The 19,924-nt window shown below is 38.9% G+C and overlaps 2 protein-coding genes across 2 annotated transcripts; both read left to right on the top strand.

Moving 5' to 3' along the window:
- The first annotated feature begins 1,998 nt into the window (after positions 1-1,998).
- Positions 1,999-9,862, top strand: LOC131994792 (uncharacterized). The gene is made up of 2 exons (XM_059361678.1): positions 1,999-2,160; positions 8,956-9,862. The coding sequence occupies exon 2, from the start codon at positions 8,960-8,962 to the stop codon at positions 9,860-9,862; it is 903 nt and encodes a 300-aa protein (XP_059217661.1). The 5' UTR covers positions 1,999-2,160; positions 8,956-8,959.
- LOC131994793 (uncharacterized) lies at positions 3,587-8,833 on the top strand. Its single transcript, XM_059361679.1, has one exon. The coding sequence runs from the start codon at positions 3,587-3,589 to the stop codon at positions 8,831-8,833; it is 5,247 nt and encodes a 1,748-aa protein (XP_059217662.1).
- Positions 9,863-19,924: the final 10,062 nt, after the last annotated feature.

Here is a 19,924-nt window from a genome sequence, read left to right as displayed (position 1 = left end):
TCAACTAAACGACGGACAGTTATTTGGTGTTTACTTTAACGACGGGAAAAAATCATCAATTACAGTGCGACTTATTATCAATACAGTGGAATTCTGTCAGAAACCATATTCGGGACCTGCTCTATCCAAACATTCACAAAAATCAACTTAGTCTACCGGCCACTACAATGAGATACATTTTTCAGCCCACAGCATTTGTTTCGACTGCGGTTGCCTTGATACAAGTTGCCTTAACAAAATAGGGTTGGTCAAATGGTGTTTAAGATTCGCTGTATGTAGAAAACGTAACATGTTACTTACTTGCCACATAGTGAAGTGCTCTGGGCATCAGAATGTATTATTTATCGTTCTTCGAAACAGATAACAGTGACTCTACCTTTTCTTTTGCTTCTTCAAATCCATCTTTCGCCAGGTAGAAGTCTTCCAATTTTCCATCGCCATTCTTCCGGTATTCCTCAAAATTTCGGCAGATAATAAGTTTTGGCTTTGTGTGACGCTGAACCCTGGCTCCATCGCCATTCTTCCGGCATTCCTCAAAATTTCGGCAGATAATAAGTTTTGGCTTTGTGTGACGCTGAACCCTGGCTACTGGAAAAATTATTAGCAAGATACTCGTTTCTTTTTGTTGCTACTAAATTGGATGCTGAAGCTCGAGATATAGATATGTTTGCCTTCACCATCTGTTATTTCAGTCCTGGCCATTTTAACTTCTCTAAACTGTTCTGCAGCTGCGGCAATTTCTCTATGCAGATTAACTAGGCTTGACGTTGTTTGCTCCTTCTGGCTGGCAATCAATTTTTGAACGCCATTCATTTGCTGCGACATTTCCCTTTGCATATTTGCTAAAACCTGTAACACGTTTAGTTGGTTGTTACTGGGACTGTGGTTGGGACGACTGTTTTGGCGGCTGGGTTTGAGGCTGTTGTTTAAGTGGTTGTGGTTGTTAACTTGATGTTGAGACACTTGGGGAATTCTCCATGTTTACCTGTTGTTCAAACCATTTATGCGGAACTCCTTTGTTTGATCGATTACTCGTTCTTGGTGTTTCTGTGACACTTAAATTCATTACATTAACTTATGCTATAATATTTAATTTGTTTCATCAATCGGAATCCAAATTCATATTCCAAGACGCCAAGAGCAAATAAAATAAACATATCCATAATTAGTAAGAAAGGGATTATGTTTGGCCGGGTCGAACTTTGGATACCCACCACCTCGGGTATATATGTAAACCTCCCTTTCGTCACTGTTTACGTCAAAAGACGTAAATATTATCCCATTCGGGGATCTAAAAATCCCAATTTTTCCTATTTAAATAGTAATGTAATTCCGCCCTCGAGCGACAAGAAAGTATCTGATTACTTTCTTGCCTCTCTTTATACCTTTTGCTGCACGAAGTGAGCCATATTGGAATTGCAGTTTCCGTAGAAACTTTCTATTCCGTTCTGTCCTTTCAACAATCCACATCATATTGGTAAGACTTAGTTCAAAGAAAATAAAAATTCCGAGAATTGATTCCAAACTCAATTCTAATTCCTTGTGTTTTATTTTCTTGTCTTTCATTTCAATTTCATTGGGGTCTTTACCATTTGAGCTATAAACCAATCGAATAGATAATTCTGTTGGTTTACATACTCTCAAGAGAGATTTTTTTCGCATAGATCTTTGGTGCTCCAGCTTACTCCGAAGCTATCCTACCATTCAGCTATTTTGTTCTGAAAATTTGGTCCAATTCGAACCAGATTACGCAGCACTCTCTCAGAGCTTTTCATCTCCCACGCAGTCTTGATTATCAAAAGGTACGTACAGCGCGTTGGTATCACTCATTTTTGTTTAGTGAATGTTTTGTGGTGGTGCCGGCAAATTTGTCGCATCGTTATTGTCAAAATCGATTAAATACATTATTGAGCTACCATTACACGAAGACATAATTCATAACTAAAAGGATCTGATTGGAAACACAATATTATCTGCACCAACAAAGTGAAAAGGAAGCGCATAATCCCTGTTCATCAAATTTACATTTTCCTACGTTTAAGCGGATAAAGTGTGGATTTTAAGCCGTAGCCAAAAAAGCCGAATATACCGACAACGAGGCATTAATTTGGGAACCCAGGTACTTTCATGGACTCTTTACTGTGAGTTGGGTTTGCTAAGGTAATGAAGATTCAGAATTTGGTTAAAATAATGCGCTAAAGTAACTTTCAAAAAAAAAAAAATAATAATTAAAATGAAAAATACGAGTACAATTTCTGAACAAAATATGCTTTCCTAAGTTAAATAAAATTTCCGAATCGAAGTATAATTTTGTACGAATTCGAGTGTCGGCATTGTATGCATTTCATAAACGTTTATTTTTTATACTAAACCAATATTAGCAAAATATTTAGACAAAACCGTTCTTGCAAAAATTATATTTTTTTTAAACATTTTGTGGAATAGTTGAGTTGTTTTAAACTTCAGTGTGAATCCAATCCCAAAGAAAACGTGGTTTAAGATTTATCCGCGCTTACAGGTTTTTTTTTTCAACATACACACGTATGTACATATGGGAAAAAAAAAATCCCATTTCCAGCAGTGAGAATTGCTAATGCGCATGCCCTCTCCCATTGATTTGCTAGTGAGCGATATTGAATATCACTCAATTTACTCTCCGGATTTACTGCACAAGTCCCCTGTTAATAAATCATATCACTCAAGAGTTCTGTTGATTTATTATGATTAGTTTGTGCGCATGTCCGAGCTTTTATTGCACTCGAGTTATTCATCTCCACTCTCTTTTTTTCTCTTAAGCTAAGTCCGGCTTAGGATCTTATTGTGCAAACTGGTTTGTGTGGAGCCCTAATATCCAAGTGCAAGCGGAGGTTGGTTAGAGAGACAGACCACTCATCTCTTGTTGTTTTATTTTTTTTCTATACGATTAGATTTTTTTTGATTTTCTACGAGAGCAATTGCAAGAAGAAGCAGGAACATAAACAAACTTCCAATACTTCCAATTGCTTTCTCCAATTCAGAGTTCGTTGACCTCTTTGCCTTTGAGGTGATGATCATATGGGCATGAGGCTTCCAATGAAATTTGTGTATCTGTGACATACATATATTGTTCGCTTTTTCATACAATTGTATCTTTTTGGTTCATCACCAGATACTTTGAAGAAAGGTATATAGGGTTGCCAAGTCAATTGGATGATTTGTGTACGTTGGTTCAGACTGAAGTTTTGTTTTCTTTTTTTTTTCCATGAAATCTCCATAAGACCTGCAAGCTATTGTATATTTGGTTATTTTAATAAGGTCTCAAAAAATTTCCATAAATTTGAAGATAACACGTTTTTTGAGCTTGTCCGTTTTTCCATGCGGGTTTAAGGCAAGCTTTTGAGACAAGGTTTGATTTTTGTGTTGGTTTTTTGCCAAGTTTATATTTTCCGTATCTTGGCTTAGAAACTTATTTTTCCCAAAACTAGCATAGCGCTTGTACGAGTTTTTCACTATAGGTTTTTTGAGGCAGACGAAATATTCGTAAAATTTCCTTATTTCTGTCCTTTTGGAGTCTTCTGCTATCATTGACGGGAGTTTTCGAGACATAATGTCGTTGGAGGAATTTATACGATTGGCCGACAACTTGGTCGAGTTTGAGGCCGCTTTGAATGCGAATGAACTGCCTGTTTCATCGCTTTGTCTTCTTGAGACCCATAGGGATGAAGCAAAGTCTATTTGGTCTCGCCTGAAGATGTCTTACGAGAAATGTCTTGTCGATATATCTACTGAGAAGAAAGATGATGGTGGGGTAGCTCTGGAGATCGAGTCCGTTAAGGAGAAATATAAGACTTCGTACTGTACATACTGCCGTTGCATCTCCAAACTGACCGAGACTATTCAGACATTCTCCTCCCCAGTTTCGCCTACAATTCCTAATACCAATCCGAGTTTCGATTTGCCTCCGATAGAATTGAATATTTTCCACGGTGATTTCAAATCATGGCCGACCTTCCGGGACTTATACACGGCGATTTGCATACAAAACTCCAAATTGAGTCCAGTGGAGAAGTTGTTTCATTTGTCGCAGAAGACGAAAGGCGAGGCACATGAAATTGTGTCCAAAAGCCCACTTACTAATGAGGGTTTCAGAACAGCTTGGACAAATTTATGCGCCCGGTATGACAACAAGCGAGTTCTCATTAATGAACAGCTGAAGACATTGTTCGGTCTTTCTGCCATCCATTCGGAAACGGCAGCTTCTCTCAAGAAGTTACAGAGGGATATCAATTCATGTATATCCACTTTGAGAAATCATCAGATCGATACCGACAGTTGGAATCCGATTTTCATCTTTCTTTGCTCAAATTGCCTTCCCGACTCCACCCTGACGCTTTGGGAACAGACCTTGAATGATAAGACCACCATTCCCAAGTGGTCCGATTTTGATGATTTCCTGACCAATCGGCATAGAACTTTGGAATCAGTTTCCGAAATCAGAGGTTCCAAGGAGCATTCCTCTACGAATACCGGTCCCAAATCCAAGACTAACGGCAACAATAAATCCAATTCAGGTAAAGTGCGGACGTTTCAAGCGCAGGTCAATCCGACCACTTGCAAGCTTTGTCCCAAAGAGGTCCACGTTATCAGAAAATGTCCAAAGTTTCTCGACATGAATTATAATCAAAGATTGACCGAGATTAAAAGACATAACTTGTGCTTAAATTGTTTTTCTAGTGCGCATATAGTCAAGGACTGCAAGAGTAAGCACTCCTGCTACAAATGCGGCAAGCGCCATAATACTCTGCTACATAGAGAAGCTGATCAACAAAAGGGCCCTACTGCACCGTCTTTCAATACCAATCAGACACCAAGGAATGATCTACTTCCTCCACCGTTTGTACCACACCCTTCTACTATATCCAATCTACAGTCCACAGGTTCGACAGGTAATGTGGTTCAAAGTTGTTTTGCTACAAATTCTAAAGGTGTGTTATTGGGGACGACTTTAGTAAGAATTCTTCACTCGGGCGAGATATATAGAGCTCGGGCCCTCCTTGATTCGGGTTCCGAGGGGTCATTCATTTCGGAGAGGCTTTCCAATATGCTTCGACTTCCAACCAAGCGTGTCTCGGCTACAATTTCTGGTTTGAATCATTCTATTTCAGCGGCGGTCCAAAAGAAATGTTGCTTTGCTATAGGTTCGGAGATAGATGATGACTTTGAGCTCATCGTATCGGCATTGGTGGTCCCCCATCTTTCCAACAATCTCCCTTCCAATACTATAGATGTGCAATCTCTGTCGGATTTACCACCGCTTCAACTGGCCGATCCTCGGTTTTATGAGAGCGCAAAGATTGACTTACTTTTGGGAGCAGATGTCTTTCCTTCTATAATTTTATCCAGAAACCGAAATAATATTTGTGGTTCCTTAATGGCTCAGGAGACTGTATTTGGATGGATCCTGACCGGCCCCATTTCGTCGAGAACACTTTCGTCCTTTTCAACTCACGTATCGTTTTTTTGTGAAATTTCTTTAGATAAAGAGATTTCACGCTTTTGGGAGGTGGAAAATATTCCACAGAAGCGTGTTTTATCCCAGGACGATAGATTTTGTGAAGAATTATATCAGAGGACAACGAAGAGGAATCTCGAAGGGAGATACGTGGTTTCATTGCCATTTAAACAAGACTATCCCGATAAGTTGTGTCTTGGACAATCCAAGTCTAACGCAATGGCTCAATTCTTTCGCAATGAAGGACGCCTCCTTCGAAATCCTGAGTTGAAAAAGGAATATGATAACTCCTTGATAGAATATCTCTCTTTAGATCATATGACCCAGGTAGTTCCCGGTTCTATTTCTCAATCATCCTACTATTTACCTCATCACGCTGTGGTAAAGCCTGAAAGGACAACTACCAAGGTTCGAGTAGTGTTCAATGCATCCTCTCCTTCTTCCAACGGCGTAAGTTTGAATGATGTCCTCTACACCGGTCCTGTTTTACAGAATGATTTGACTGTCTTAATTCTTAAATGGCGATTTTATCGTTTTGTGCTAAACGGAGATATACAGAAGATGTATAGACAAATCCTGGTCAATCCTTCTCATATCCCTTTCCAACGGATTCTGTTCCGTACAAGCCAAAACGATCCCATCCAAGAATTCGAGTTGAAGACCGTTACATTTGGACTAAATTGTGCCCCCTATTTAGCCATTCGTACCATGATTCAATTGGCGAATGATGTTCAGGAAAGGTACCCTTTGGCAAGTCGAATCTTAAGGGAGTGTATGTATGTTGATGATGCTTTATTAGGGGCACATTCTATTGAAACGGCAATTGACGCCAGGGATGAACTTATCCAAGCTCTTCATTCGGCAGGATTCGAAATGAGAAAATGGATTTCTAATTCTAAAACCATCCTTGATGGATTGCCCTCGGATTATCTTTTAAGAACAGACTTTTTGGAATTCGAGGATCGTAGTTCTGCCAAGACTTTAGGAATACACTGGAACGCGCATTCAGATGAGTTTTTCTTTTCCACAACACAATTTCCATCTGATTGTTCCTACTCGAAAAGAGAAGTCCTTTCCCAGATAGCCAAATTATTCGATCCAGCCGGCTGGCTATCGCCTATCATTATAGTCGCAAAGATCATAATGCAAAGAATATGGATGGATCATATCGAATGGGATGAAGTCATTTCACCTGAACCTCTCTCTATGTGGAAGTCTTTTCAGGCCAATTATTCCAATATTGATAATATGAGAATTCCAAGATGGTTTGGTTATGCTCCTGAAGGCATCATCGAATTTCATGGGTTTTCTGATGCCTCAGAAAAGGCCTATGCTGCAGCCATTTATATCCGTGTGCTTTATCCGAATTCTGTTATAACCCATTTGATTAGTTCCAAAACCAAAGTGGCTCCACTAAAGACTTTGTCGATTCCTAGATTAGAGCTTTGTGGAGCCACACTGTTAGCGGAAATGGTGGACAATTTACTTCCTCAATTTGACATTCAAGACTACTCCTTATTTTGTTGGACTGATTCAACTATAGTCTTGTCGTGGCTTGCGAAACCACCCTGTTGTTGGAATACATTTGTGGCAAATAGGGTTTCCAGAATAACTCAAGTAGTAGATCCCTCAAAATGGTCTCATGTGGAGTCTGAACACAATCCTGCGGATTTAGCGAGTCGAGGTACCTATCCAAGCGAGTTAATAAATAGTAAACTATGGTGGAACGGACCAACTTGGTTATCTAAAGATTCAAAACATTGGCCGAAAAACACTACTAAAGAAATCGAGGAAACTGATCTGGAGAAAAAACCAATAAAGGTCCATTTCACTTATTTCCAAAACTTCGATGATGTGCTTGAGCGATTTTCCTCGTTTTCCAGAGCACTAAGAGTTATTGCGTACGTCTATCGTTTTTATTTCAACACGCACCCCAAATTTCGATCTAACTACCATCGATCCGATAACAAAATCACAAATTCCGAAATCCTTTTTGTCCGAAAACAACTTATATCCATTTACCAAAAGGCGTTTTATCCAAATGAGTACATGGTGCTTAGTTCCAAAAAGACCATTCCATCAACGAGTCCACTTTTATCCCTAAATCCATTTGTTGATGCTGAAGGAATTATGCGTGTATGCGGAAGATTAGAATTATCTCCAATGTTATCCTACAACGAGAGACATCCAATTCTTCTTCCCTACAACTGTCAATATTCCCGCCTTCTAATCCAATTTATTCACCAAATCAGTCTACATGGCGGAAACCAACTTGTACTTCGTTTGGTGCGAACTCAATACTGGATTCCTAAAGTACAAAACCTAATAAAAACTACAATTCATCGTTGCAAAACTTGTATAATTTACAAGAAGAAATTTCAACAACAAATGATGGCAGCGTTGCCTCCTGAACGTTGTGAGATTTCCCGACCTTTTACTCATACAGGACTGGATTTTTCAGGTCCGTTCGAGATGAAAAGCTATGCAGGCAGATGCTGTCGTATTTCCAAAGCATACGTGTGTGTGTTCGTTTGTTTTTCCACTAAGGCGATACATTTAGAAACGACATCAGACTTGTCCACTTCCTCTTTCCTTGCAGCATTTAGTCGTTTTATCTCCAGACGGGGCTGCCCTCTACACTTACATTCAGATAATGGAACTACGTTTGTGGGAGCATCCCGAATAATGGCAAAAGAATTCATTCAAACGTCACATAAGGCAATAACTTCCAACTATGCCCATCAAAATTTGACATGGCACTTCATTCCGCCCGGAGCCCCCCATATGGGAGGATTATGGGAGGCTGGGGTCAAAAGTTTTAAGCAGCATTTTAAGAAAACTATAGGTCTTCAAAAATTCACATTCGAAGAATTCCAAACACTGCTATCCAAAATTGAAGCATGCCTTAATTCCAGGCCAATTTCTCCAAGTTCACAAAATCCAACAGATCTAGCAGCTTTGACACCAGGACATTTCTTAATTGGATCCCCGATCTTAGCTCCCTTGGAACCAGAAATAAGCCAAACACGCATTTCTATCCAAAACCGTTGGCAAAGACTGAAGACTTTTCATCAAATTTTCTGTGTGCGATGGAAAAACGAGTATCTGAAGGAGTTGCAAAAACGCCATAAATGGAAGAAACCCACAGAAGATCTAAAAGAACAAATGCTGGTTGTTATTAAGGAGGAGAAATTACCTCCTAATAGTTGGCGACTTGGTAGAATCACCAAGGTCCACCGTGGTGACGATAAACGCGTTAGAGTTGCTGATATCCTTACCCAAAAGGGTACTATAACAAGACCAATCACGAAATTAGTCGTGATTTCAGATGAAATTTCCTAAATAGCTTTCCAAATTAGTCCTCATCCTTACCAAAAATATACCTTTTTATCCTAGTTTGTTATCTTTATGTTTAATCTTTAATTTTTCTTGAATCCCGAATTCTAATATCCTTTCCGTTACAGCAGTATGAACTCCATTGAAAAATCAAAGCTACAGAGGGGCAAAACAACATTTGTTTGCAGATTATGTCGAAGGCCTCATGGACTTAGGGTCTGTAAGAGATTTCAAAACTTGAACGTATCGGAAAGATTGGCAGCTGTGAAGAAATATGGGTATTGTACAAATTGCCTCGCCCATTCCCACTCTCAGGGGTCCTGTTTCACAAGGACGGGCTGTACACATTGCCATGAAAAACATCATTCACTCCTTCATGTGAATTCACGACTTCGTAAAAGTTTGTCTTCTTCTTCTACTAAAACGGATCAACGGAAAATGTCTAGACACTCATCTATTGGAATTCAACCAACAACGGCCACGCGGAGGGAAAAAACCGATACGAAAGAGTCCTGTGAAAAGGACAGTTTGCCTTCAATTTCCATGTCTCTCAGTTCAATTCTTCAACAAAATGCAGCAACTTTGCTTCCTACAGCTATTGTAAAAATTCAGACAAAAGAAGGAAAACGTCTAGCCCGATGTTTGCTGGACACGGCCTCCCGCATGAGTTGGATTTCCAAAAAGTTTGCAGACAAGCTAAATTTAACAACCCTAGAGCTGGACAATGAAATTATCTGTCCCGTCACTTTATGGTCATGTGTTGATTCCAACTATAAGCTTAAAGCCACGCTGAGGGTCAATAATCGGATCAGTACAACCACCCCCAAAAAATCCCTACCGGAATCCATCAAATCCAATTTCCAAAACTTAATCCTTGCAGACAGCAATTTCTACAAATCCTCTGCTATAGACATTGTAGTGGGGGTTGACATTTATTCTCGTATTGTTCTTGATGGCATCTACATAAAAACTGGTCTTCCGACAGCCCAGAATACTGCATTTGGAATGATTTTGTATGGTACATTTTCACCTTAAGTTCAAAAATACATATATATATATATATATATATATATATATAATATTAGTTAGTTTGAAGTACAATCCTGAACTATTTTAAATTTCTATTCTATCTAAACTGAATTGCCAATATTTAAGTTTATGAATTCCATTTTTGATTTAAATACACTTTTTAAGAATAATTATATTATTAAAGCATTTCCAAAATATCTCATTTCCTATTGTTGCAGTAATACTGGAAGGCGGGCAGAATGTTTACGTCAAAAGACGTAAATATTATCCCATTCGGGGATCTAAAAATCCCAATTTTTCCTATTTAAATAGTAATGTAATTCCGCCCTCGAGCGACAAGAAAGTATCTGATTACTTTCTTGCCTCTCTTTATACCTTTTGCTGCACGAAGTGAGCCATATTGGAATTGCAGTTTCCGTAGAAACTTTCTATTCCGTTCTGTCCTTTCAACAATCCACATCATATTGGTAAGACTTAGTTCAAAGAAAAATAAAAATTCCGAGAATTGATTCCAAACTCAATTCTAATTCCTTGTGTTTTATTTTCTTGTCTTTCATTTCAATTTCATTGGGGTCTTTACCATTTGAGCTATAAACCAATCGAATAGATAATTCTGTTGGTTTACATACTCTCAAGAGAGATTTTTTTCGCATAGATCTTTGGTGCTCCAGCTTACTCCGAAGCTATCCTACCATTCAGCTATTTGTCCTGAACAGTCACAATCCGGTGAAAATTGGATAACTTATGCACCCAAATTCGACACGGATATTGAATGGTCTAATAAATATATGACACTGTTCAATTTTGTAGAACAAAATATTGGTCTTTTTGGCAGCTATATCCATAGCACACGGATGTCGAAAAGCCTAACATAAGTTACTGCGTCAAATAACAACGAAATCGGATAATAAATGCACTTTTTATAGGGCCAACACATTAAATCGAGAGATCGTTCCATATGGCAACAAATCTGGACCGATCTGGACCAAATTTAACAAATATATAGTAACTATCCTATTTTATTATAACTCCAATGCTATATCCGTAGTTATATCTTAATAGGGGCTGGTCTCGATCATATTTTATTTAGGTCCCGAGAACTCATATACAAGTTACATTTGCAGACAATAAATCTGTTTTTTATTAAAAAATAAAACTTTTATGGGCTGACCATTTATGGGGAGATCGGTGTATATAACAGCCATGTCTAAAAATTGTCCGACCTGAACCATATTTGTGTCTGATGTTGGGAGGCCTAAAACTACTCAAATTTCCGTGAAATCGGTTAAAAATAAAGCTTTCACAGGCTTCAGACCCTATATCGGGAGATCGGTCAATATGGCAGATATATCAAAATATAGTCCGATCTAAACAATCTTTAGGTCAAATGTCGGGAGACTTAAAATAATTAACTTATTCAATTTTCAGCGAAATAGGGTAATAAATGAAGCTTTTATAGGCTTCAGACCCCTTATCATCAGTGTTTCAAATTTCAGCGAAAACGGTTAAAAAATAAAGCTGTCAAACCAGCAAAACTGAAGTTTCTAGGAAGCGAATAAGGATGATCTGGAGACCGGTTTATATGGGAGCTATATCAGATTATAGATGAATATGGAGCGTATTAAGCACAGATTTTGGAAGTCGTAATAGAACACCACATGCAAAATTTCAGTCAAATCGGACAAATATAGCGGGTTGTAAGGACCTAAGAAATCAAATCGGGAGATCGGCTTATATGGGAGCTATATCAGGTTATAGCCCGATTTGGATTGTACTTAACACAGTTGTTGGAAGTCATAACAAACCACTACATGTCCAATTTCAGCCAAGTCGGACAAATACTGCGGCTTGTAAGAACCTAAGAAGTCAAACCGGAAGATCGGTTTATAAAGAGCTATGTCAGATTATGGAACGATTTGGAGCGTATTTAGCACAGTTCTTGGAAGTGATAACATAACACTACGTGCAAAATTTCAGCCAAATCGGATAAAATTGCTGCTTCGAGGGGCTCAAGAAGTCAAATCGGGAGATCGGTTTAGATTGGAGCTATATCTAAATCTGAACCGATATTGCCCAAAAAAGAATATCTACGCTATTGAAGCTATATCAAACTATGGTCCGATTCAGACCATAATTAAATTTTTGAAGACCATAATATAAGTCATTGTATTATATTTCAGCCAGTTCGAATGGGAATTGCGCCTTTTAGGTTATAAACCGATTCAAACCATATATGGCACGTATGTTGAAGGTCATAAGAGAAGCCGTTGTACAAAATTTCAGCCAAATCGGATTATAATTGCGCCCTCTAGAGGCTCAAGTAGTCAAGATATCAGATCGGTTTATATGACAGCTATATCAGGTTATGGACAATGTTAAACCAAGGTTATTTGGCACAATTGTAGGAAGTCTGTTACTGTTAGTATTGTAATTCATAGCGAAACACGTCATGCAAAATTTCAACCAAATCGGATAGAAATTGCGCACTCTAGAGACTCAAGAAGTCAAAACTACAGATCGTTTTATATGACAGTTTTATCATGTTATTGACTGATTTAAACCATACTTAGCATAGTCGTTGGAAATCATAACAAAACACCTCATGCAAAATTTCAGCCAAATAGGATAAGAATTGCGCCCTATAGTAGCCCAAGCAGTCAATATCAAAGATCGGTTTATATGGAGATTATATCAAAACATGGATCGATAGGGCCCTTTTTGCAATCCCAACCGACCAACACTAATACGAAACATATGTGCAAAATTGTAAGTGGCTAGCTTGGAAGTTAGCGTGCTTTCGACAGATAGACGATTAAGAATATATATACTTTATGGGGTTTTGGACGCATATTTCGAGGAGTTACAAACAGAGTAACGAAATTAATATACCCCCATCCTATGGTGGAGGGTATAAAAATTACAATGTTGGCTGCACTTTAATAAATTTACAACATAAAGAACTACAACGATATGCCGGTAAGGCTCAATTAAACTGCATGTAATTCTCTTATGACATGTTAAATTAAGCACATGTAGTGTTGTACATATCGTAAGAAATAAATGAAAGTAACATGTGATAATCGCTATATAAAATAACACATGGAATTATTTATGTCCACCACCATAGGATGGGGGTATACTAACCTGATAATTCCATTTGTAACACCTCGAAATATTGATCTGCGACACCATAAAGTATGTATATTCTGGATCATCTCGACATTCTGATTCGATCTAGCCATGTCCGTCCGTCCGTCAGTTAAAATCACGATAGAGGTCGCACGCGTAAGGCTAGCCGCTTGAAATTTAGCACAAGTACTTAATGTCGATGTAGGTCATAAGGGATTGCAAATGAGCGATATCGGTTTATATTTAGATATAGTTCCCATATAAAACGATCTCCCGATTGGAATACTTGAGACCCTGGAAGCCGCAATTTTTTGTCCGATTTGGCTAAAATTTTGCATATAGTATTTTATTATGACTTCCAATAACTGTGACAAGTACTGTGCAAATCGGTCTTTAACCTGACATAGCTCCTATTAAATCCGATCTCCCGATTTGACTTCTTGAGTCCTTACAAGCCGCAATTTTTTTCCGATTACGACATCCAAGAACTGTGTCAAATACGGCCAACATCAGTCTATAACCTGATATAGCTCCTATATAAACCGGTTTCTCGATCCAAATTCATTTTGTATGAATTTTTAGAAGAAACCATGGTGGTGGTTTTCTAAGATTCGGTCCGGCCGAACTTATTTTCGATTAAAGCATGGCCTATTCCCTCTGACAGAAACATAAAAAAATCAGCTGTGTTTGTTGTCAGTCGAATGAAAGCAACCCAAAATTAAATTGTTTCCACAAATTTGTGATTCAACCAACTTTCTTAAAAAAATTTTACGCATAAAAAATCAGATTTGCTCACTTTTTTAGCTTATGACATACAAAAACAAGTAAAAAGGCGTTAAGTTCGGCCGGGCCGAACTTTGGATACCCACCACCTCGGGTATATATGTAAACCACCTTTCGTCAAAATCAGGTGAAAAATGCATACCTTATGCCCCATAGCAATTATATCGAAATATGTTCCGATTTGGACCAAATACTAATTATCGCAAGTCATTGTTCAATTGTGTATAACAAAATATTGGTCTGTCTATGTCTAAAATTAAAACCGATCTGAACCATATACAAAATCCGCATCATTTGGGTGCCGGGCCATAATAGAGCAAGGGCGAATGAAAGGGCAGACGATTTGTCGGTAAAGGCCAGAGGACTGCCGTCAATAAACTTGGTTAACCCGAAGCCTTTCGGTAAGTAGCACGAAATTCCTAACGTAGATTTTCTTTTTATACCCTCCACCATAGGATGGGGGTACTCTAATTTCGTCATTCTGTTTGTAACTACTCGAAATATTCGTCTGAGACACCATAAAGTACATATTCATGATCGTCGTGACATTTCATACCAATCTAGCCATGTCCGTCCGTCTGTCTGTCTAAACCACGCCAAATACAATTTTGTACAAATACTTGCTAATGTTGTCTTATCTTATATATAACAAGTAAAAAAGCGTTAAGTTCGGCCGGGCCGAACTTTGGATACCCACCACCTCGAATATATATATGTGAACCACCTTTCCTCAAAATCCGGTGCAAAATTCATACCTTATGCCCCATAGCAGCTATATCAATATATGTTCCGATTTGGACCAGATACTAATAAGTAAAAGTTATTGTTCAATTGTATATAACAAAATATTGGTCTTTTTTGTAGTTATATCTAAAAATAAACCGATCGGAACTGTATACGACACGGATGTCGAAAAGCATAACATAAGTCAGTGTGTCAAATTTAAGTGCAATCGGATTAAAAATGCGCCTTTTATGGGGCCAAGACTTCAAATCGAGAGATCGGTTTTTATGGCAGCTATATGCAAATCTTGATCGATCTAGACCAAATTGCAGAAATATGTGGAGGGGCTTAACTTAACTCTTTGTCCCAAATTTCGGCAACATCGGACAATAAATGCGCTTTTTATGGCCCAAAACCTATAACCGAGAGATCGGTCTATATGGCAGCTATATCCAAATCTGGGCCGATCTGAGGCAAATTGGCGGAGGATGTTGAAGGTGCTACTACTCACTGTCCCAAATTTTCGCAAAATCGGATAATAAATGTGGCTTTTATAGGCCTAAGACCCTGAATTGGAGAATCGGTCTACATGGCAGCTATATCCAAATCTGAACCGATCTGACCTATATTGACGGAGAATTTCGAAGGGCCTAACACAACTCACTGTCCCAAATTTCAGCGAAATCGGATAATAAATGTGGCTTTTATGGGCCTAAGACCCTAAATCGGAGGATCGGTCTATATGGCAGCTATATCCAAATATAGACCGATCTGAGCCATATTGACGGAGGATGTCGAAAGGCCTAAGACAACTCACTGTCCCGAATTTCAACAAAATCGGATAATAAATGTGGCTTTTATGGGCCTAAGACCCTAAATCGGAGGATCGGTCTATATGGCAGCAATATGCAAATCTGAACCGATCTGGGCCAAATTAACGAAATATGTCGAAGGGCCTAAGACAACTCACTGTCCCGAATTTCAACAAAATCGGATAATAAATGTGGCTTTTATGGGCCTAAGACCCTAAATCGGAGGATCGGTCTATATGGCAGCTATATCCAAATCTGAAACGATCTGAGCCATATTGACGGAAGATGTCGAAGGGCCTAGGACAACTCACTGTCCCGAATTTCAGCAATATCGGATAATAAATGTGGCTTTTATGGGCCTAAGACCCTAAATCGGAGGATCGGTCTATATGGCAGCTATATCCAAATCTGAACCGGTCTGAGCCAAATTGACGAAAGATGTCGAAGGGCCTAACACAACTCACTGTCCCGAATTTCAGAAAAATCGGATAATAAATGTGACTTTTATGGGCCTAAGACCCTAAATCGGAGGATCGGTCTATATGGCAGCTATATCCAAATCTGGACCGATCTGGGCCAAATTGACGGAGGATGTCGGAGGGCCTAACACAACTCACTGTCCCAAATTTCAGCAAAATCTGATAATAAACGTGGCTTTTATTCGCCTAAGACCCTAAATCGGCGGATCGGCCTATATGGGGGCAATCTTCGAACTTAACCTGCTTGTGGACAAAAAAAGAATCTGTGCAAAGTTTCAGCTTAATATCTCTATTTTTGAAGACTGTAGCGTGATTTCAACAGACAGACGGACAGACGGACGGACATGTCTAGATGGTCTTAGATTTTTACGCTGATCAAGAATATATATATTTTATAGGGTCGGTAATGGATATTTCGATGTGTTGCAAACGGAATGACAAAATGAATATACCCCCATCCGTCGGTGGTGGGTATAAAAATCAATTTGTGTTTGTTTGTGTTTGTTTGTATGTTTGTGTGTTCCTTATAGACTCAGAAACGGCTGAACCGATTTTCTTGAAATTTTCACAGATAGTGCATAATGACCCCGTGGTGAAAATAGGGTACTACATTTTTTGATATTTGAAGGGGGACGGGCCCTTCCCCTTACCCAAATTTTCGGAAACGCCCGATCTCGGAGATGGGTTGTGCGATTTAAGCGAAATTTTGTGTGCTCTCACATAGTACCCTAAAAATAACAAGTAAAAGCGTGCTAAGTTCGGCCGGGCCGAATCTTATATACCCTCCACCATGGATCGCATTTGTCGAGTTCTTTTCCCGGCATCTCTTCTTAGGCAAAAAAGGATATAAGAAAAGAGTTGCTCTGCTATTAAAACGATATCAAGATATGGTCCGGTTCGGACCACAATTAAATTATATGTTGGAGACCTGTGTAAAATTTTAGCCAATTCGTATAAAAAGTGCGCCCATTGGGGCTCACGAAGTAAAATAGAGAGAACGATTTATATGGGATCTGTATCGGGCTATAGACCGATTCAGACCATAATAAACACGTTTGTTGATGGTCATGAGAGGATCCGTCGTACAAAATTTCAGGCATATCGGATAATAATTGCGACCTCTAGGGGTCAAGAAGTCAAGATCCCAGATCGGTTTATATGGCAGCTATATCAGGTTATGAACCGATTTGAACTTTATTTGACACAGTTGTTGAAAGTAAAAATAAAATACGTCATGCAAAATTTCAGCCAAATCGGATAGGAATTGCGCCCTCTAGAAGCTCAAGAAGTCAAATCCCCAGATCTGTTTATATGACAACTATATCAGGTTATGGACCGATTTCAATCATACTTGGCACAGTTGTTGGATATCATAACGAAATACTTCTTGCAAAAATTCATTCAAATCGGATAAGAATTGTGCCGTCTAGAGGCTCAAGAAGTCAAGACGCAAGATCGGTTTATATGGCAGCTATATCAGGTTATGGACCGATTTAAACCGTACTTGGCACAGTTGTTGGGTATCATAACAAAACGCGTTGCGCCCTCTAGAGGCTCAAGAAGTCAAGACCCAAGATCGGTTTATATGGCAGCTATATCAGGTTATGGACCGATTTCAACCATACTTGGCACAGTTGTTGGATATAATAACGAAACACGTCGTGCAAAATTTCATTTCAATCGGATAAGAATTGCGCACTTTAGAATCTCAAGAAGTCAAGACCCAAGATCGGTTTACATGGCAGCTATATCAGGTTATGAACCGATTTGAACCATACCAGGCACAGTTGTTGGATATCATAACAAAACACGTCGTGCAAAATTTCATTCCAATCGGATAAGAATTGCGCACTCTAGAGGCTCAAGAAGTCAAGACCTAAGATCGGTTTATATGGCAGCTATATCAAAACATGGACCGATATGGCCCATTTACAATACCAACCGACCTACACTAATAAGAAGTATTTGTGCAAAATTTCAAGCGGCTAGCTTTACTCCTTCGGAAGTTAGCGTGCTTTCGACAGACAGACGGACGGACGGACGGACGGACGGACAGACGGACGGACATGGCTAGATCGACATAAAATGTCACGACGATCAAGAATATATATACTTTATGGGGTCTCAGACGAATATTTCGAGTAGTTACAAACAGAATGACGAAATTAGTATACCCCCCATCTTATGGTGGAGGGTATAAAAATTTGGTATCCAAATTTCGGATGGGGTACCTAGGGGGGCCGCCACACCCTAAAACCTACCAAACATGTATTAAGACCAATCACGACAATATGGGACTCAAATGAAAGGTATTTAGGATAAAAAAACGTATCTGAATGTGTTTGGGAGTAAAGTACGAATTTGATATCAATATTCTAGAAAAGTGTCTTTGGGGCCACTCCACCCCCACAACACCACCCAAATAGTAAGTATTTTCTGACTATTGCATATGATGCTCGAATTAGAGGGTTTTTAAAGTGGAACACGAATCCGATTAATATTTTCAGGGCCAACTCACTGTGTGGCCGCCCATCCCCCAAAACACCTCCCAAGCCGGTCATATTTGCCGTCTATGGAAATATGGGGCTCAAATTAAAGGTATGTGGGAGTAGACCACGTATCTAATATCAACATTAGGGACGAACTGTCTAGGGGACGTCCCACCACCATAACAACCCCCAAATATGACGTATTTGCTCGACAATTTGGATCTTAAAGAGAGTTGAACTAAATATTCATAATTTTTAGGGCCAGTACCCCAAACCGGACATATTTGCTGTCTTTTGCAATAAGGAGTTTAAATGAGATTAGAAAACGAATTTGATACCCAATTTTGAGGGCAATGAGAATAGAGCACGTTGCTGATATATTTTCCGGGCTTTGGGGGACTACCCCAATCCTCTAAACACCCCTAAATTTGGCATATTTGCCGACTATGTTAACTAGGAGCTTAAATGAAAGGTATTGGGGGTAGAGCAAGAATTGATACCCACCTCAAGATACTCCTTTCCCAAAATACCCTACAAACAGCAATTTTTTACTGACCATCGCAATATGGGGCTCAAATAAAGGTATTTGGGTGTAGAATACGAATTTGAAAGCCAAATGTAGGACCATGTATTTAGGGCATCACCCCTTCTCCAAAGGGTAAAAATTTTTCGACCATGCCATTATATGACTCTAATGAAAGTTATTTGAGATTAGAAAATGAATTTGATAACCTATTTTGGGGCCATGTGTTTGGGGTACGCCTCATCCTGTAAACTCCTCTTAAGCCAATGGCAATATGAGGTTTAAATAAATGGAATTTGAGAGAAGAGCACGATGCTGATATTTTTTCAGGGCTAAGTATCTGGGGGACCACCTCTTCCCCGAAAACACTACTAGATCACATATCATGAGAATATCGGGCAGAAATTAAGTATTTTAAGAATGGAGTACACCTTACATCCAAATTTAAATTCGTAGACCAATAAAGATCATATGGGATTCAGATAAAGTCAGTTATATTGTTAAACTGTTGTCAAGTTAGCATGGTATTTCACTAAAAGATCTTTATTTGTCGAAAAAAAATTTCCAAGGAAACTTTTGTTCCATATAAAGTAAAAGAAGTCGCAGCGGAGCGTGCCCGGGTCAGCTAGTCATCTATAAAAATAATGCTCATTATCGTTTAGATTAAACTTGAATGGGACAGCACTCGGTGATATGTGAGAAGTTTGGCCCTGTTCCTGTTTCCAACTTGTTTCTGTTTTCCAAACGGCTTGTCAAAAAAATGTTTTTTAAAAGGGGGCAGCACAAAAACTATCCAAATGTTTGCATTGAACTCATACAGATACATATAATTATTTGAACGATATTTTCGTTCCTTTGACATGTAATCATTCAATATTTCACAGAACCGTTTAATATTTTCTGCAGGTTTCCATAATAATGAATTGTTTACTTACCTAATTCGCAAATTTCGCCTGCTAGTGTATTTCGATGAATTAGCTGTGGTCGGCACGTAATAATCATAAAGTTGTTACAATTTGTTAGCACCATTAGGCAGGGCCTACTCGCAAGACGTAAATCTTAGATAAAATTACCCATTACCGTAACCAGTAATGATGTTCTAAGAATGCCCAGTATCCGAAGGAACTTCC

The sequence above is a fragment of the Stomoxys calcitrans genome, chromosome 2, assembly GCF_963082655.1.
Source record: "Stomoxys calcitrans chromosome 2, idStoCalc2.1, whole genome shotgun sequence".
Lineage (NCBI taxonomy): Eukaryota > Metazoa > Arthropoda > Insecta > Diptera > Muscidae > Stomoxys > Stomoxys calcitrans.
The sequence above is the reverse complement of the archived record's forward strand: the minus strand, read 5'-3'. Positions and strand labels throughout refer to the sequence as shown.